Genomic DNA, 21,089 nt, shown 5'->3' on the forward strand with positions numbered 1-21,089 from the left:
TGTCAGAATTGAGTGAACTACAAGTTGGGCTAGACTTAAGCAAATCATTGTTCACTTGGCAAAGCAGAGGTCAGGAGATGTGGCAAGAACCCACTCCTGTCCCTTCTGCTGCTCAGCAATTCTGAGCGTCTTGGCAGCAGGTGGTACTCATGGACATCCAGTGCTGTGCTTATCCTGATGTAAGCATTTCCATCTCTCAAGGCATGCTTTATCGAGCATTTCTTTTGGCGAAGAAAATGGCCTCTTAGACCTTTTTGGTCAGGGTTGTCTATAACCTGTGAATCAGCCAGAGGCTGCTTCATTTGAAACACCAGGGACTTTGCTTCTCTGTAGCTTCGTCCTTAGGTAAAGTAGGTGTAAAATGCTACTAGGCTATTTGACTATGTTTAGGCTCTCATAACAATAGATGTGACAACCAGAGGTACATAGCAATAAAGAAGAAAAGCTGCATTTTAGCTATGCATAAGAAATGCTTGACAGGTATTTTTGAAATGTGAATTTTCTTTCCCCTTTATGGCTGAGGTAAGTCTCAGACAAATGCTTAGCAGGCATTGTTCTTGAAAATTATGATTCTTTGGTTAAACAAGGAACAAGCTTTGCCAGTCTGTTTGGACAGATGAGCTACAGCAGTTATATTAATCACAGAGTTCAAAAATCCCCTTCCCTTTAGCACTCGCGTCAAGTCTGCCCCTTCCACGCAGCTCCATCCACCCCAGGGGGAGATCAAATAACATCATGAAGATGAGTTAAAATTCTGTTCACAAACCCACATGTACCAAATCCAAACCCCGAGACAAACGGGTGCTCAGCCAGGAATCTAAGCAGAGACATTGTACTTTTACGGAGTCATTCGGGAGCCACTGTAAACCATAATAAGGGCTAAACACAACATAATAAGTATTTTGGCAAAACAGCTCATTGTAGGGAAGATGCTCTTTGCTGTTTTACTCTTTCGTGTCTGACAGACACTGTTTACTGTTTGACGGGGAGAACGCAGGAGAGAGCACAGGCACATCCCCAGCACCAATAACATGAATATAATCCAGAGCTCAGGGTTCTCTGGAGGATAGGAAAGCATGTGGTGTGCAGTGGGAAACAGGATAATATCCATTAACAGGAGATTCAAAAAGTTAGTTAGACTTTTTTCTCTCTTTCAGTGTTTAATATTTCCAGCTACCTTTGACAGTCCCTTGACTAAGAAAAGAGGTTGCTTTAACTGAGAACAGAGGTTGCTCGTCAGGCAGGCTGAGAGGAACTCAAACCTTTTCCTACCACCGAGGCAGAACGGTACCATCTTGTTTAGTTTTGCTGGCTGGGCTCTGCTTGAGCTAGAAATCATGCCTGAGAGAGGTCTGCACCCTGGCCCTTCACCATGCTTTTCCTAGGCCATTATGATGATTTTAGCATGTACTTCTTCACAGTACTAAATAATGCAATTTTGCTAGTTGAGATTTTCACCCTATGGCATTTTATTCCCTAAAACGTGCTTTTGTTTTTAGACACAGTTTTTCAGACTGTTTGGAAGAGTGTTGAACAAACCCTGCCATTTAGGGCACATCCTAATACACATCCTAAATGTATTTATGAGTGCAGACCCTTCAGGGCTTAGGTTTGAAACATCAGCAAGAAGAGAAAACCACGTGAGGTACTGAAAAGAGGCACCAAAATAATCCTGCTCACTCTCCATAGCTACTGAGCTGGGAGCTAAGTCATGGCCCTACAGAGGTGAAAGGGACTTCCAGCACAGGCTCCTCTGGTGATGCCAGGGCAAGGCAGGTGGATGGAAAACCTCCAGGGCCACTAAATGGGCCCCCTTCTGAAATGGACAGCTGTGGCTGGAGAGTCTTTTCTCACTTTTTACTCTCCAGAGATGGAGGGAGTGTTCCAGATGTGGCAGCAGACTTCTGATCTGTGACCCATATCGGCTGTTTTGGGGGCACAGTTACCTTTTCTCAGGAATGAAAGCCCCCAGTTGATGAAAGCTGAACTTTTCGTCTCCCTCACTGCTGCAGATTTATCATACACAGGACTTTAATCCCACACATCACTTCAAGAAATATTGTCATTAAAGATCTGGGTATACATTTTGAGATAAGATTGGCTCATGATAATATTACTGACTGTGTAATTATGGAAATGAGAAAATAATCCCCTCAGGCTTTGTTGTAATGACTTCTGAGCATCTTGCATCATCATAGGCAGACAGCAGGCTTCAGGATGCCATACATTATTAAAAGGAATGTGGAAAATCTTGTTTTGGTTGGTGTCAATTTCTCTAGTAAGGGAGGACACCATGTATCTTCACAGTGAAATTGGATCAGGTAGAAAAACATGTGATCTTTTTGAAAATAAATAGCTAATCTTTACTTGATCTCCTGTACTCTTGTCTTTTGATGCATTGGTAAAGTGCATTCCTGACAGCCACCCCTGCTGATACTGTGGCCTTGAGAGACCTTGGCCGCCTGGTCTATGCCTCTATTCTGAATCAAGACAATGTGGGACCATTGCAGATGTGGCTGCACGGTGCAGATAGCTTCATAGGACCATGTTAATTCATGGTATTATTACTATTTTACTGATGTGAGAAGAGTTGCTGTAGGAATGAGCTTGCTGAATGTACTCTTTAGTCTGCAGCTGGGTGTGTGGTGTGTGTGCTGGACTCCCATCATGGAGAAATGAATAAGATGAACATCAGATCACTGCTGTTGTTCAGGAAGCCTACTCAGTGCACTAATGTTAGTAGAAATGGAGATGAAGACACACAAATGGACCTCCTTAGGAATACTTTCTGTAATTTTGCCTTGTGTTAGAACCACAGCTGAGAGGGAACACTCGATATCACACCCATTTTTAAAAAGGGTAATAAGGAGGACCCTGGGAACTACTGACCAGTCAGCCTTACCTCAGTGCCCAGTAAGATCATGGAACAATACTCCTGGAAGTTATGTTGAAACATGTGGAAGACAAAGAGGTGATTAGAGACAACCAACATGGCTTCAGCAAGGGAAAATTGTGCCTGACTAAATCCAGTGGCCTTCTACGTTGGAATGACTGCATCAGTTGACAAGGGGAGAGCAACTGATGTCATCTACCCGGACTTCTATAAGGCCTTTGATACAGTCCCCCACAACATTCTTACCTCTAAATTGGAGAGATATGGGTTTGATGGATGGACTGTTAGATGGATAAGGAATCTGCTGGATGGTTGCATCCAAAGAATTTCAGTTAACAGCTCAATGTCGAAATGGAAACTAGTGACAAGTGGTGTCCCTCAGGGGTCTGTACTGGGACCAATACTATTTAACATCTTCATTAATGACATAGCCAGTAGGATCGAGTGCGCCCTCAGCAAGTTTGTGGATGACAACAAGGTGAGTGGTGCAGGTGATACACTGAAGGGAAGGGATGCCATCCAGAGGCACCTTGACAGCCTTGAGGAGTGGGCCCATGTGAACCTCATGAAGTTCAACACGGCCAAGTGCAAGGTCCTGCACCTGGGTCAGGGTAATCCCCAGTATCAGTACAGACTGAAGGATGAATTGATTGAGAGCAGCCCTGGAGAGAAGGACTTGGGTGTACTGGTCATGTAAAATTGGACATGAGCTGGCAATGTGTGCTCGCAGCCTAGAAAGCCAACCATATCCTGGGCTACATAAAAAGAAGCGTGGCCAGCAGGTCAAGGGAGGTGATTCTGCCCCTCTACTCTGCTCTCATGAGACCCCACTTGGAGTACTGCGTCCAGTTCTGGGGCCCCCAGCACAAGAAAGACATGGACCTGTTAGAGTGGTTCCAGAGGAGGGCTGCGAAAATTATCAGAGGGCTGGAACACATCTCCTGTGAAGAAAGGCTGAGAGAGTTAGGGTTGTTCAGCCTGGGGAAGAGAAGGGTCCAGGAAGACCTTATTGTGGTCTTTCAGTATATCAAGGGGACTTATAAGAAAGACTTTTTAAAAGAGGAAGACTTTTTACCAGGGCCTCTAGTGACAGGACAAGGGGCAATGGTTTTAAACTGAAAGATGGTAGATTTAGATTGGGTAGAAGGAAGATTTTTTTTATGATGAGGGTGGTGAGACACTGAAGAGGTTGTCCGGAGAAGCTGTGGATGGCCCATCCTTGGAAGTGTTCAAAGTCAGGTTGGGCAGGGTTTTGAGCAACCTGATCTAGTGAAACATGTCCCTGCCCATGACAGGGAGGTTGGAATTATATGATCTTCAAAGATCCCTTCCAACCCAAACCATTCTGTGATTCTGTGATACTCATGATTTTCAAAAAGATAATGCATGGGCAGAATTCTTCTTGTAATTCCACCTTTGCTCTCTTCCTTTTAATGAACCTGTAGAGAAGTCAGAGTTTTGGACAAGACCTCTACTGATAGTCTTTCAGGATTTCACATAACTACTTAAATAATGGCATACGTAGCAGTCAAACTTTCCTCTGCAGCTATGCTGCATATTTATTCCCTGGAGGACTGCAGCATGTAACAGTAATCTCAGGCAAGTCAGGCAGCTGGATCAAGGCAGTCAACTGTGGGAGCATATAATCTTCATGAAGAATTTAATTTCTTTCCATTCACAGGCAAGACAAATTATGACAAGTTTCCCTTAGAGGGAACTCTTCTAGAAGACACTTTTGGTGGTGTTTCTCCAAGAAATCCATGCTGCAGTTAGCAAAGTTAGCAGTTAGCCAGCTAGCAAATCCTGCCATGCTCTACCTGATGGCCTTCTGATACTGTTCCTTGATGGACTAGATCATCTTATGACTTCATAGGATTTGTGATTGCAAGAGGACTCCTCAAGGTTTTGGAATTTCCTGAAGCTCATCCCTATGCTTCTTCCCTGCTCTTTCCATTTCACCATGACCTAGATCTGATGCTGTTACTACCTGCTTACTGGATGGTGAGGCCTGACAAAAAGACACGGAGTAGAAGTCAGTTCTTGCCTTGGGAAATCATAGCTTGCTGCTGAATGTTTGCTGATAGCACATCTTGTTATGGGGCACTCATAATGTATTAATATGCAAATGTATTAATATGCAGTCTGTTCACTGTGCAAAACCACCTCTGCTCAGAAGAAAGGTCAGGTAGTATTACCAGATGGTCACATCAGTGCTACTCCTGGATATTTTTACCCCTGGGTAATCAGAAAGATTTTGCTAGATGGCAACTATTGTCTTAATTGTGGGTGTGGACATTTGCTTAAATAAGGCTAAGCTATGTTGCTTTTATTTTTTTACCCTTAATCTCATCATATGGTGTGAAAATGGGTGTCTCCCACCAGCCTTCTTCCTTCCTCAGTGCAATTTGTTCAGGCCACACCCTTATCTCTCCATCGTGGCAATAGTGGTGGTCATGGTCACATATTGATGGTGCTGTCTGAACATATTATGCCACCCTGCAGTGTTTGCAGTGGCCAGCCATAAAGCAGATGGCTGGCCTGCACTGCTGGATTTTCAAACCCTTAAAGGCTCAGGCTCTGGGGTAACTTTGGCTTGTGGTTAAAAAAAAGAGACACGTGCACCCATACATGCACACACACTTGCACACGTTCTTTTTTTCTGAAGGGATGCCTGTGGGCCTCTTTATCCTTTCCTCCCACCCACTCATCCCTTCTGACACTCTGTGGCTGAGACCACTTTTATTTTGTTTAACTGAATTTTCCAGGGAAGGACGTTTAGTGTGTTTTCCAGGCACTTCAGAGTAGTAGGTGTTACTGTATGTATTGTGCCTGAACACTTCTATTGAGACTAATTATTAAGTAAAATACTGTTGCATTCCTTGGTCCACAAAACAGTGACCACACATACCCCTCACACAAATATCTGCAGTGTACCAGAAGGAAGTTTCACCTTCTGTTGGCCATAGAAGTCCCTGAGCCCTTCAGCTGAAAGCTGCACTGCTCATCTCCTGAACCTCTGTGGCAAAGGGATCTCCAGGGAGATTTTTTTTACCTGTGGCTGATGAAACGGTACCTACCTTTGGTGTCCAGTTGCCCATTTAGCTCTGAGTGGCCGGAGTCAATGAGGTTATGTGAAGGACCATTGCAGAAGCTCATGACCCTGACTGAAAGCCAGGAGCAACTCAATGCTCTGACAATGATTATTTACCATTTTCCCATGTTACACGCTGTATTTGGTCATATTCAGTAACTCTGTAGTAATCAGACAAGATGGAATGGAGGCTTGTCAGCTGATTTAATTAAAACCACATTGCTTTTTTTTTATTGCCTCTCACACATCATTAATATTCTGTCTAAGACGCGCCTGCAATCTAAAGATTGGAATCAGTCTCATTGTGCTCTTTCCAAGCTTGAATTCCCAGACACACAAACCTGGGAAAGAGTTTTAAAGGGACAGGTAATAGTTAGAAGCTAATTTGATTACATTGAAATGGACCAGTCATTGGTCCAAATAAATGCTTATTAAGGGACTAGTCTTTCAGGTTGCTTTTAAATGCAGTGCAGGCTTTGCTTCCATGGATATGAGTGGGAATAGAATATATTTAGTATTTCCCAGGAATCAGGTCTTTGCTCTGCAGACTTATGCTCATTCAAATGGTTGGTTATGCAAATATATTAAAAAGACTTGAGTAAATAATGCTGCACCCTTTTTAGCTTGGTTTATTATTTATATGTTTAGCAACAGTGTTGTATCGTCCCTTTTCTGGAGTGCCAGGTAAGATCCATTTCACAGTGACAGTATATCAGCCAGATATGCACTCAATTTACAATCAGATTACAAGGAAAAAAAATAAAAATCTAGCATTTAAAATTACATACAGCAGTTTATTTAAACAGCAATTAACTTTCATCAACAGTATGTGCATTTTTGTTTTCTTTAAGAAACCCTGCCATTCTCAATCACAGCTGCAGCCCTCCTGCAGTACCCTGTTACTCAGTGACTTGAACCAAGCTTTACAGATATTTCACAGCCAATTACCATACAGGTTTCTTAAGTTAAAACTGAGGCGACTGCAGTCAACAACCACTGCTGAATGAAGGTAAAAGCTTGAGAACATTTTGCATAACAGTCATCAGCGTAGCTGATAGCTATTACAGTGTTCTTGTGCAGTAAGCCTACACAGATACTATCTCTCTTGCCTGTCTGTTCCAACATGCATCTCATCTCATTTGCAACCCTTTGCTTTAATTAGCTGAAGTCTTTGCTTCAGTCTTTCATATGTCAACCAGCCTGTGTACACATCCATATTTTTAATCAGTAGCCTGTTGTCTTTACTTTGTCATTCGCACTAGCATATAAATCTGCCCTTCTTATGATCCTCACTGCTTGGTAGAAGTCAAAACATGCTGTTTAATTTTCCTGTTCACTGATTTCCATTTGTTTCATGTTCAAATGCTGGCTCTTTTCCCCCTTTGGGGCATGCTGTGAGCGTTAAACTTAGTGATTAAATGCCAAAAAAACAGTCCTTTTCCCCTTTTGCGCCCATGAATGGGTCATCCTTACCCTCGCTCAGATGCTTACCTCGACAGCACGCCCTGTGCATGTGCAGTGACCCTAAATGGGGCTAGCTGAATAGGACCGCCATAGGCTGAGAGAGGCTAGCTAATGATGGCTAATAAAACAGGTGCAAAACTCATGTGCTCTCTTAGGGTCATGACTGGCTTCTTGCTGCTTCTTCCCATTTTTTTATTTAATCTACTACAGCAGAATATTTCATTTCACCCACGACACAGCCGAATCCTGAGACACCAAGACTTAAAAATAACCGGACGTAAAAGAATGAGTGGGTGGCATGTGGCTGTCCTCTGGCTTTCAAATTTTCCAGTTCACTGGGGGGGAATCCGAGGTTGTCTGTAGCTGTCTGACAGGTGGGGTGGCTGGCCCTGACATCTGTGCCTGTGGCTGATCCCACAACTGAGCCTGGAGCGTGTTCAGGATGTCATCTAGCTTCTGGTCCATCTGCATGACCTGTTAAGGAATCAGAAAGCAGACGAGCTGTCAAATGGTTGCACATGATTCTGGTGAGAGGCACTCACTGGCCAAAAGCTCTGGGAGGATAAAGCCTGGCAGGAAGCGTTGGCATCTGAGAACCACCAGTTCCTCTGAGTTTTGTCTAGCCTGTTGCTCTAGGAAGGTTGAATGATGCTACGAAGTCACAGGGAAGGGTGTAAAGCCACATGAAGCAGCAGCAGAAGGACAGGACATTGGTGGCCTGAGCACTTGACCGCTTGAGTCAGCCATTTTGTCTCCCAGCCTTTTCCTAGGGTTGCCAGCTTCTCTTGGTGATGATGCATCCTGCAAATATCTGCCCTGAAACTCTCTTTCGCTCTTCAGTTTATCGTGAGTATTTTTTCCCACTACCTCTCCCAGTGCTTCACCACCATTAGTTATAGGACATCATGCTTTCCATTACTGTCTTGGGAAATGAAACAGCTCCCCTCCCTTCACACTGTAAATAGATGCCTCTGTGATACATGTTACAGTCAGAGATCCTACCAGATACGGTGTTTATTCCCATGCATTGTTAGGAGGATAGCCTACTAAAAACCACATAATAATACCAATGACTTCATTAAAAAAAAGAACAACCGTTCTATAGGAAGTTTGACATGCTAATCCCTCCTCTCATTTCTTTGCTTTCCAGCTGAAATTTCTCAGGCATAGTCCCTAGGCAGAGGAGTCTTTTCCAGTTATTATTATTTTTGAGCAGGGAAAGGCAAATCTGCATTTTTAAAGAGACGCTGCTCTCATACTTTCTACCGCTTTTTGAAATCCTGGCCTTTATCTAGGAGCCCCAAGCAGACATTATCCCGTTGTGCTGGTAGGGCTTGCCTTCGCTGCAGACGGCATCCCGCTCACCTTAGCATCAGCCAGCATGACAGGCTGGGGACTGCTGGCTGCTCTAGTTTGCTCTAAAGGCACAACTGTGGCCAGCATCCTGTAAGCAACTGGGATTGCTTCTAAGGATGCTTGAATACAGTGCAGCTTTGTGTAATAGATGAGCCCAAGAAAAAAATGAGCATTTTGAAGAACATTGGATGGTTCACTTTACAGTTATCTGCTGTGAAACTCTGAGCCTCTGAAAACTGTGATCTGTCCCAGTGGGTCTAATAAACTTTGATAGCAAACCTTTTAAAGTGATATCAGATCTAAACTGAGCTTTCATTAAAAAGGGAGACAGAATAAGAGAGAGAGAAAAAAGGATTCCAGCCTTTTTCTGTGCAAAGATAACTTTGGAAATAGCCATTGGCAGCATGGACTGAAAGTTTAGCAGGCTGAGATTGCTTTAAAAACCAAGGCAAAGAAAATCACCTTATCTGCTTTCCCCTCCTCTGCCTTTTCTCACTCCAAGTGTCTGCTCCCCTGGGGGCCCCTCAGACCTCAAGGTACCAGGAGCTTATTCAAGTTATATTATTTTGGCAACCACTGTTCTCCCCTATATACAACCTGCTGGGGGAAGGAGGAGAGTAGTATCTCTCCTACCTCATGAAGGGAGAGATGTGCTCATCTCTCTTCCATTTCTACTTTCATGACTACTGTCTTCTAGTAGAAAAGTGGCCCTCCCTGTCTCTTTGTTGGTGTGGGTGCAGGTCATCTGAGGCAGCACTTTGAAGCAGCAAGGAGGGAGTATTTAGGGTATGGGTTAGACAGTATGGCCCTTCATTACGATTTCAGCCTGAGTGCTTTCAGGTGCATGGCTGGCAGTGCCTGGGCAGTGACCAGGGTGGGCAGGGCAAGGTGTGTGGGCACGGGAGGATGGGGGCTGCTCACTGCAGCCCCCGCCGGGGTGCGGGGCCGTTGGTGCCAAGCCTGGCTTGGGATGCGTCACTGTCGAACAGCAACTCGAGTAGATACTGACTGTATTTGGTTGAGGGGAAGGGACCCTGGCAGAGGCTGTGTCTGGCAGAGGTGCAGCTACTACCTGGCCAGCCTGACCCCAGGCCCCCGCGTAGCATCTCTGCCTTTGCCCGTATCTAATGAGCTGCTAGGAGAGAGTGGTCGATGCTGCTGCGGCCGGTCTCTCTCTCTCTGGCATGGTCACCAAGAGAAGCACTGACAGTGCTCTCATCTTGGGCATGACAGCTACATATTCTGCTCAGCATTGAATTGGTTGGAAGTCTGAAAGTCACTAGTGGTTTAAGGGTTAAGCAGCATGGAATTAATTTAGAAACCACAGCCTTTATTTTCTCCTCCATTCTTGAAAAGCCTGTTTGGCTGATGCTGGTAATGACTCAACAGAATCTTTCTTAAGCAGAAATGTTGTGCAGAGCAGAAACTAAAGCAGAACTAATACATTAGAGTAGGGTAAAAAGAGGTGTAGGCAGGGAAATGGGATCAGGCAGATGAAAGATCTTTTGGGGCTTTCTTTTGTAAGGCTTTGTTGATTTTGATCTGCACACTTGATCTTAGATAAGCTATGCCTGCATATTCCATATCATTTAAACTTGCTGTATTTCTCTGTATTTTGCCAACTCAGTGAAAGAATGTGATGGGGAATAATTTTATGCACTTTTCTTTCCAGGAGAGGAGGAGGGTGGAGAATGTAAATATTCATTTATAGGGAGGGAAAAAGAGAAATTCATACATAAGGGAGTAGATTACACTACACTTCTGTCACACCTTCCACAAAAGGATCTGCAAATATTTCCTGAACATTAAAAAATGAAGCTGCTCAGTTCTCCTGTGTCAACCATATACATGGGAGGGTTTTAATGGTCATTTTTGAGATCAGAAGCAGGACTCTGCAAAATTAAGTGACCCACAAGAAGATGTGGTCAGTGGCAGATCTCTACTAATCCTTAGCTTTGTATTTTATACACAGGATCAAACCACCGCTTTCTGGCTTCAGATGCTCTAAAATATGCCTTACTTTGAACATGCAACTAGGCTGGTAACACTTTAGCCAGAAAGACAAATTCTTAAGTACCCTGTCAAATCAGAGCCTGTTAAAAAGGGGTCAGATTTGGAGGCTGGTTAACTGTGGTTAAGGAGTGACAAAAGGAGAGCTGTGGACACTTCAAGGCTTGACTGAAGTCAGTAGGATGACTTGCAGGGTTAGAAGACTTTTCACACGGGTGAAGGTTTTTCACAAGAAAGTCCTGGTTTTAGGTTTCTCCAAAACCACCTAGCAGCTATTACTTTCCTTAAGCCTAAACGGAATGAGTTGCCGGTTTTGAGTAACACACCCAGGCAAGCACGTGGGCAAAGGGTTAAATTGTGCAACATGTTTTTCGGCTGAGTAAAGTGAGAAGCCATCCAGGGCTGGCCGCAGAGTTTCCAGAGAGATGTGATATGCCCCACACAGGCTCAGTGGAGACAGGTGAGTTTGGCAGCTGTCCACGGGCAAATGGCAACAAAACTTCTGTTCTCCCACATCACAAAAGCGCTCCGGAGACAAATCTATAAAATTGTTAAAATGCTTTTATATCCTTTCAACTGCCCTGTAGAAAGGAGACTTGCAAAAGCAGTTTAAAATATTACGCTGTTGTTATTGGGGCTACGAGGTGAGCTGAAGGAGTGTTGAAATGTATATTCATTTTAACATCCCCCCGTGAAAAGGGGCTGGACTCCATGGTGACATGCAGGACTGGTAGACAAAGAAAATATCTTCCAACCAGCTCCAGTGAGTCACAGCGAGCCCTGAACGGGAACGGGGTCAGTCAGCATGTGGGATGCAGGGTGTCCCTGCCCTTCACCTTGAGCACCAGGTTGGCTTTCAATACCTATGTGCTACCTGAGGTTGCTTTTGAGCCTCTGTTTGTGAAAGCTGGTGTCTTGACCCTTTATCTAAAGACCCCATTTTACCTCGTTGGGATCCTGCTGCAGAAATGCCTTGTGGAGAAGGGGACCCTAGGAATGGCAGCAGCATGGAGAAGGAGGGCTGGATTGTGCTGGGGATTTGCCACATCCTGGACAGATTCCTAACTCCCCTGAGAGCTTTTTTCTGACATGTTTTGCACACGCATACCATAAACAAAATGCATGTGCGGAAAACTCAGTTGGAGTAGCCACATGGTCTCCCCCAAATCCTCTCACTTTAAGCCAGAAAAATCCCTCTCCCCAGGTTGTGCCTATCTTTTTAATATGATTTCTGGAGGCTGGAAAAGCCGGTATCAATTATGTGCACAACACACTGACTTGAACTGTTTCCAGAGGAGTAGCAGAAGGGGAAGATGGTCTTCTGGAGCACTGAAGTAAATCTGTAAACCCACAAACACGCTCATATGTTGCTAAGTAGGTGGAGCTTTGTATCAAAAGCTAAACCCCATAAATCAAATAAAGTTGCTGTCACCTCCTTAAGGCTCTGCTCTCTCCCTGCCTGTAGCAGTCCTACACAAACTGATCAAAATGGCTGAGCTGTACAGCTTTTGTGCAGTTCTCTGCAACATGTCTGGGCTGCTGGTACTGGGCATGCAGCACGAAATGGAGGAGGGAGAGAAGGCCGCCCAAATTTGTGTTACCAATCAAAATGTCATAGAGCAACAATAAGTTCTGCTTTTGGTTAAGCTGGATTGACTTGGGCTTCCTGTTTGCCTCACTCAAGTGGGGAAAACTATGAAGCTGTGCCCACAGGACAGCCCAAGGTGTCGTGGCAGCGGTGGAGGACTATAAGAGACACTGCATTGTTGAGCCCCATCCTCTGCTATCGGAGCTGCTCTACGATGGATGCTTTGGTTCTGGAAGCCCCACAAGACATCCATTCCTCTCCCCAACATGGAGCCCTCATCCCACAACAAACTGCAAACCTAAGCACAGACGACCAAGAGCCACCAAAGCACAGTGGGCCACAGGAGGTGAGCAAGGGCATTCCCAGAGTGTCTGCGAGGTGCTATGTGATATTTTCCAGCTGCCACTGCAAAGTCAACCACATCTGGGGCCAGAGCTGCCATGGCCAGCTGCCCCAGTCAGTGCATGCAAACACAACATCCCAGCCTAGGGTTTCCAAACCACCAGAGTCCTCAGCTCAGCCCACTGAACACCCCTTCTCTAGCAGTGGCCCACCTCTGGGCTCACAGGCTTACCACCACCGAGACATGCCCCCAGAAGACCCTACCATTTCCTCTGTTTCCAGCCTTTGCTGCAGCTCCTGGCTCCCAAGGTAGCTAAAATGAAGCTGGATCCACTCACTGCAGCTCTGATTTACAAACACTTGATTGGAGGGCTCTAACACCAACTGCTTGGAAAAGACTTGTCCGATGGGTAGGATTTATTTTGTATGGAGAGAAGAGTGCATGTGAACCTTTGTCTGCCATGAGCTACTCTACCTGCATGTACTTATTTCTGAATATTCCCAGCTTGTTATCTGTGATAGGTCACCTAAGGTCTAGTTCATAGGAGAAAATGGTATTAATTTAGTAAAATCAGATGTGATTTAGTTGAACTAGTGCTATCCATTTTATGGATGCTTCCATTTCTGCCTCATGTAACGTATTGATTTAGCTTAAGCCCATTATCCAGAAATTCGTGGCATTTTCTCATGTTGACCAGGTCTGTCACACGATTTTTCTTCTCATACCAGATGGAGGACTGATTTGATTAGATCCTGTAAAGCCTATGTTTAGCTTTATATGCACATCTGGTCTTGTAGCTTCTCTCTGCCTACAGTTACACCCAATTATTCAAACATACTAATTGCCTATCATACGGTTCGAAGTCTGAATTGTTTATTTTAGGAATCACTTTATTTTTTAGAGTGTCCCTGAGTGGATTTATCGCTGTCCAGAGACTGCTGATTCTGGGAAGGAAAATCTTTTCTCTACAGCACTGCAAGCAAAACTGCCTCCTCCTCACCTTGCACGTCCCCTGTTAGAGAAATTTCACTGAGGTGAAATGCTGAAGCCACTGAAGCATTTTTTTCTTTTTTTTAGCATGGCCAGGCAATGTGAATGTTCATGTAGCCTGTTGGTAGCTGTCTGTGAGGAAGCAAATGGACACGCCAGCCATCGAGGCCACAACTAGCTTGGGGAGATTTCTCTTGTGCAAGGTGCGGCTGTAGCGCAGCCTCTGTGAGCCTGGTCCAACAAAGTGCTTATGGATGTGTTAGCTTGAAGCATGTGAGGAGTCTTGCTGAGTTCACCAAATATTTAAGTGCTTTGCTGGACTGGAGCCAGAATGGTCAACAGTTTGCAAGGCTATACCTTTAGGATAAGCTTTTGGAGTCTCCTAAAGTACTCATACACACAGATGCACAGAAATATATCTACACCACCATTTTTTAAGTCTCTGAGGAATGATAATTGGCATCAACCGTGGCATCCTTCATGAAATGACTTTGGCATTAACATTAGCAGAGAACTGGCAGCTTGGCTTTCCTCTTAAAACAACAACAACAACAACAAGAGGGCTTTGATGAACAGGCTCCCATTAACTGACTGTTTTTGGGATGAGTTGTAACAGATTTGGAATTGGCCTGATTCCCAAAACGATGCTGTATCCCAAAGCAAGGTTGCCAGGTGGCACGTACACAGGGAAACATCTCACTGTGGTATGTCAGTGTCTCGTAGCCAACTGCCAGCGCTCCCTGCCACCACACTGAACTGCACAGCTCCTCCTCGCTTCGTTCTGCTGAGGGTGCAAATAGTGCAGAAAGACCAGCTTCAGTCAATGGGAGCTTTTGCCACTAACCTCAGAGGTCAGGTAAACAGCTACATGAGTAGAAGCTACACAAAGCACACTTCCATGGCAGCCTGTTGTTCTGGCAGGCCCAATTCTCCATGAACACCAAAAAATATATAAACCACCAGACTGTCTTGTTTGACTTATTCCGTGTACTCCTTAGCAGATAGCAATTGTTTATTTTCATTCCATGAAACTTATCTAGATAAGTCCACAATTTTCCAGGCCTCCCTTCCTTTATCCCAAACATCTCCACCCATTCTTAGGTCAGGTGTTATAACCTTTAGTGGCCTAGAATATAGTAATCTTTATTTTAAGTATAGCTTCATTTGTTTTGGTTTCCATCTATCTTTCCTGTTTAAAGGAAAACACAAAGGTCTATCGCTCTGCACTTTGTTCCTGGGTATTTCCTGTCAGTACCCTTTTGGTGAGCATTATATTTTTATATTTCCTATGCCACAGTTGCACTGATGAACCTCTGCAGTAAGACCTGTGTTTGTGGTTGCTGCTTCTGGTGTAAGATGCCATTTGCTTAATCGCTAAGCAACTCTCAAGAGTTCAGCCCTGGGTTTCTAAAGCAGGCCTGGTCAGCACGCAGATTATGTTAGCAGTGTTACTGCTTCACGGAAGGTGTGATTTTTTTTTTTAAATGAATCCTGGCTTCCTAAGGAAATGAGGTTTAGCTGATGATGTATCTGTGTATATGTTGCCACAGCAGCTTTGGAGTAAGCTGGCCAGCTTCAGACTCATTTGCCAGAGAGACAGAGTCCTTACAGATAAAAAGTTTGGACAGATTTCTGAAAGTCTGGCACTTGTGCAGAAGACAGACATCCAAATTAGTGCCTCATTGAAGGAAGGGCAGAAGAGGAAGGTGAACTATATTATTAGACCCCGGAGAATCCACACAGGATGCCCTGACCACAGGAAAAGCTTTATTCAGCTCTTGCCCCTTATTAGCCTCGGATAATCAACCACAAAATACAGAGCCACAGGAAACCAGGCAGCATAATTTCTACTGCTCCCAGAAGTGCTTGTTTCTAGCTGAAGAAATTCAAATGGTGCCACTCTTTGAGTGGACACAACCATGACTTTCCACAGGCACCATTATGCAGCAGCACTTGGCTGCTGGGTGTGCTGTAACTACTGAGGGAGTTTGTCTCATTTTAGCTATATGCACATGCACCTGTGTGTCTGTTTGCAGCCAGTGCTTTGAAATGTTTGGTTTTTTCCCCTGATTTTCCCCCGGAAGGTAAATCAGACTTTGCAGGACTCTCTTTCTCTTGATTTACATACATAAATGGTTATTGTTGTTGTAGGACATTTCATTCTTCACCCTCCTCCAGATCCTGCTCAGATCCTCCCTGTAATCTTGCCATCTCTCCTTGCGACATCACTCTTCAGCCACACCCTGGATGACGCACTGCCATTTCTCAGCTCATTATATTGTGTGGCTACAAGTCCTGCTGCAAAACCAGCGTGGAAAGAAACAACACAGAAAAATAACAAAGCTAGTCCAGCCTCAAAGGTGGATAGGCAGCTACTGTGAGTCACACCTTAATTTCACAATAAAGCAGCCTTGGAACTTATGCTCCAAGATGCTGATTAATTTAATTTTCAAATCTCTAAACAATACTGGACAGAGAGAAACAAGAAAAAGAAAATGCAGCACTGAGTATTTAAATGGTGCCAAAGGAGCACTGAGAAATAAGTGACCTTAACCTTTCACTAGACGGATGTGATAAGCTCAGCATTTTAGATGGGTGTGATGAACTCGGTATTTGCGCCTCACCTAAACTTTTGAAGAGATGGTATCAAGTCTTCTGCGCTCTGATTGTTTTGCCTTTTCCTTTTTTGTTCTCTATTAAATCTTCTCCATGAGAACAAAATCTAACCCCACCAGCCTCATGGCTAGATAGGCTTGACCAGTTCCTGTAATGGGGAAGACACTTTGGGCTGTGCTGCAGCTGGTTTGTTTCTTTCAGCTTAGTTGCAAGGATTACTTACTGATACTGAAATCAGCGGGAACATTCACTTAATTCAGGTGTACTGACCTGACATCTAGCTAAGCTAGCATCTAGTTAACACAGCTGATGGACTGCGTATGACAAGGTAACATTTATATGCCTTATCACAAGTATTGATACACAACTGCCCTCCATTGACACTAACACCCACAAAAAGCTTTTTTCACATTATCAGTCCATCTTTTCTTATAGGTTGGCAAGAAAGGCAAAGAGAGAGGGAGAGAGGGAGTGTTTTTATTGGGAGGAGTACAGGCATTATGGTGATGGTGATCTAGATAGTAAGACATGTAGGTACTAGAAAAGTTCCAGGCAGTTCTTGTAGGGCTAGACCAGGACTTCATAAACCCAAGCTCCAGTCTACTCCCCAGCACAGCCTTCTTGCCTTGAGGACAAGTCACTTTCTGGATGAGCCTCATCAATATTTGTTAACCACATGAATCAAACAATCTGCCATTTCTTATCTTTCTGACATGAAATTGCATAAAATTGGGTAGGTTTGAGTCTTGGTACAAAACAGAAGACACAGACCTACAAAAGATAAGAGTAATCTAAAATGTTGACCGAAATGTTGGCTGTAGGAAGGAAATAAGTTGTAATGGAAAAAAGAAGATGAGTCCCTGTTGGGAGAGGACAGGAGGAGAGAAGATGGTGGTGCTCCTTTGTCGTTCCTACTGTTGGCTCTGTGAGGATTGAAATGGACACAGCAGAGCAAGGCTGGAAGTGTGGCACGGTGGTCATGCCAGGAAAAAAAAAAATAATCGGGAAGCAAAAGGATGATTGTCTAGGGATCAGAGGGTGTCACTGGGAGGCCACCGTCTGGGCTTCTATTTTCAGCTCTGCGAAAGAATCGTCATACCATTTTAGCCCAACCCTGTAGCAAAACTAAGAGCTGGTCTTTGCGCAGATTTGTGCTGATGTCAGGAAATCAAGCCTGACATGGTGTACCATGCCTTTCGTTGTTCCAGGGGAACCTGTGCCTGAACACTCATTTTGATGTGCCCTATTTCAGTGAAAGTGATGAAGTAAGCTTGATAGGAGCTAACTCATAAGGCTCTTGGAAAGTGAAAACTCTACCTTTGTACTACACACTGTTGAAAAAGGTGAATGAAAACTTCTGCCCTTATTTCTTCTCTGCGCTGCATGGGGCAAGTCTCTAGGGTCACCTTTATGTAACAAGTTCACTGAAACTCGCGCACCCTTTGAAGTATGCCGCAAGCCTTGCTTAATGCGTGCAACGCAATTTGAGGAAGAAGCTACAGAAGCACAACGTGGTGTTATGTATTTAAATCATGAGGATTACAAAACACCATTGTTCACTCATTAAAACACAGAAACCCAAAGCAAGTAAAATATTATCAGACAGTGCTGATTGAGGGTGTAGCAGTTCTTGATTCTTACTGATTCAAACATGCTTTGCTGAACCCTTTGGTTTTAGCCTGTCTGGCTTATCTGTCATTTGATGTATTTTACTAGCTTGCTTGTGTATACCAGGCCTGATTAACAGCACTGCCACACACATATTTTTAATGAATTCTTGAAAAAGTCACTGCGAGTGGGTGGACTCAGGACTGTCTGGTCCAGTTTTGCAGCCGCAGTGACCTGACGTTGAGGGTGTCTGTCTGTCTGTTCAGTCATACCAAGCCACAGCATTCAGTCCCAGATCAGCAAAAGCCACAGGCATAAACTGTGCAGGAAAAGCAACTACACAGCAAGAAACAGTTCGTGACTTGAGCTGAGATTGCTCAGCACCTGGAAGGGTCTGAGCAATACGTGGGCTGTGATAGCATAAATCAGTGCATAAACTGGCTATAGCTGCAGTAACTGTGGATGCAGAACATCAGAAGAGATTGCAGGGAGAATGAATTTGACTGGATTTGTCTTTTTTCTCCTTCCCAAGCTAGAGAATTAATTGTATAATACGGTCTGTAGCTAAAGAGATGTCCATGGGCATTTAAAACACTGACCGAGAATAGGAGACTGAGTAAAGCAGATTTTCCAAGTCCAGAATCCCAATGGTGGACATTTTCCATTTCTTTTGTGCTTGAAAAATAACAGAGCCATTTGAAAAATCAGCATGACTACATCCCCAGGGGAGACTCAAATAAAGCATTAATTAAAGTAAAGAAAGGGAGGTGTCTTATTTGAACTCTGCTGAGCTAGATGGATTACCTATGAAAGCTGGCATTGACAGGACAGCTGTATGAAGAAGCCTGTGGCAGAAGTACCGGTGTCTTATACAAACAACAGGAGACAGGGCAAGAGACGCAAAGCCATAATTGCCAGATAGATTTCTTCCTCATGAGGCATATGCTAAGTCAGCAGAAACCTGCTTCAGTTTTCTGTTGCAAGGCACTGCACTGTTAATTAAGGAAAAAGAAGTCGGTTATACGTACTATCACTCTTACAGCTCTTTAGCCTTAGACTGCAGGGAATACTGCTGGGGAGAAGAGTATCATAGATCTTGCTCGGAGAAACAATCATTTTTCTCCTGCATGTCTCTTCTTTTTCATATATCATTGCAGAAAAAAAGCACAGCAATAAAAGGGACATGTATTAACATGAACATTGAGGTGTAGGAATATGAGAATGGCCTGGTGAGATTTCACTGTCCCAGCATTTAGTAAAATAATTGAACCTGGTGCTGCAGTTTAATTAAGATTCTGGGTTACTGGCTTTCTGGAGGTTCTAGAGGTAGAACTAGGAAGCCGTGGAGGTCTTTACGCAACTTTCTGCTGTGGGGGAAAACAGATCTTTTTCAGGTCAATAAGCTAAAATTCGTTAATAAAATTGGTACCTGTTGGGACTACCGAGAACCCCACAGATTTAATCGCTTAGCTTCACATCTATTTGCTCTTATATTACCTTTACTCACCATGAACTATGACTTTGATCTGCTAACTCAATATAATCTATAATAAGTCTAAGCCGTATTTAAAAATGCCTGGGTTATTTGTTGTTCTGCAGTGTTTCTCATCCCTTCAGAGCAAGCTTGTTTAACTCCATATGGAACTAGTTATCAATGAGAAGGAAAATAAGATATCTATCTTTTTGCTAATTAATACTTTAGAAAGCTTTCACTTTCATGTTTTAATGAATATTAAAAATCCCAGCTGTGACTGGGTGCTTGTCTTTCTGCATCAGTATAGTGTAAACCAAAAATGACCATCACCATGAATCCATGACATTGAGGCTCTGGTTTTGGCTGCCTGACCACTGTGCTTGGCTTCCTTCACTGCATGCCCAGCCCTGAAACCAGGATGAAAGAGCGTGCTTAAGCCCTGCTGCTGCTGAAAGGCATGGCCCTGCCCTCCCCAGCTGCTCCCTCCTGCCCTCCCTGTGCTATACAGGCCCACGGTCCAGCCTTGGCTGGACTCGGGAGCAAGCCCAGGAGAGCTGTGCAGCACAGCAAACACTACCCATGTAGGAGAGCTGCCTACATCCCAGGGCCATGGATGCCTCCTCCTCTGTGCTTAAATGACTCTTTTACTGCTTGCAGGTTACACAGGAACAGAGGGAAAAGCAAAAACCCTAAGTGAACTGTGGTCATATGCTGTGCTCCAGCTGAGGCACCCCATCAAAAAAGCTGGGGTTCTTCACCCTGCTTTCCCTTGCCTCTGGTGTAGTCAGCTGAAATGTCCATGGTAAGGCACACAACTGCTTTTTTCTAGGAATGCGAGCTAAGGTTTTAATTACTGTTAATAAGGAAGTGGATTTTCTATCCTGCAAAAAGATGCAAAATAAAAAAAAATCCTCCAGACCCCCAGACCATGCCAAACCTGGGTAAAAGCAAATAATTTCTTTGCCATGAAATCTAAATTTTTCCCTTTATTATTTGCTAATAATTTGCAGAAGACAAAATCACTGTGAAATACATGCCCCCACAACTTTTCATTTTTAAAAACACTGAAATACCTGCATTCAAATCTTCACTTGTTTCTCCTTATCGTTCCTAAAAAGTTCATCAAAATAAGTTTGATTTTCTGTAGTACAGCAGATCCTGCAAATTTTGTCACGCAAGAAGATGTAAAATCTCCTGCCAGCTCTAGTTTAAACATTTGTGACTTAGCGTACGCCAAAAGCGCACATGGTCTTGCACAGACGGACACAGCACGGGAACCCCAGGAGCCAGCCTTGCTTGCACAGCCTAGGGAGAAGTCTGGTAGACCTGCAAGCCTGGAGCCAGGAGGTCTCTACTCCCCTGAGATGTTGGATGCTCTGCCAACAGTGCCATAGCTGGCACTGTGCCGAGCCCTATAACGGGCAGGTTCATTTTGGTACTCCCCTCCTCTCCTGGTCATGGGGGGAGAGGTCTGCACCTCCTCTCTCCTGGCCAAAGCAGCTGACGTGCGTTGCCCTACCTGCCTGCGGCTCTTTATCACAGGCAGGGAGTGGAAGTGGCTTGATTCAAAATAATTTTGTATGATGCATTTATGGGCAGCCAGCTATTTAAAAAGCTCTGCTACACCCTGCTAGCCCCAGGTGGAGCCCCATGTAC

The 21,089-nt window shown here is 44.3% G+C and overlaps 1 protein-coding gene across 1 annotated transcript in view; it reads right to left on the reverse strand.

The window, feature by feature from the left end:
* Window positions 1-6,605: 6,605 nt before the first annotated feature.
* LOC140658458 (potassium voltage-gated channel subfamily KQT member 1-like) overlaps window positions 6,606-21,089 on the reverse strand; it is a 523,061-nt gene continuing 508,577 nt past the window's right edge. The window contains exon 16 of the mRNA XM_072876915.1: window positions 6,606-7,922. Coding sequence (XP_072733016.1) covers window positions 7,767-7,922 — 156 coding nt within the window. The 3' untranslated portion in view covers window positions 6,606-7,766. The remainder of the gene's footprint in view (window positions 7,923-21,089) is intronic.

The sequence above is a fragment of the Ciconia boyciana genome, chromosome 1 (assembly GCF_034638445.1).
Source record: "Ciconia boyciana chromosome 1, ASM3463844v1, whole genome shotgun sequence".
In the NCBI taxonomy this organism is placed as follows: Eukaryota; Metazoa; Chordata; class Aves; order Ciconiiformes; family Ciconiidae; genus Ciconia; species Ciconia boyciana.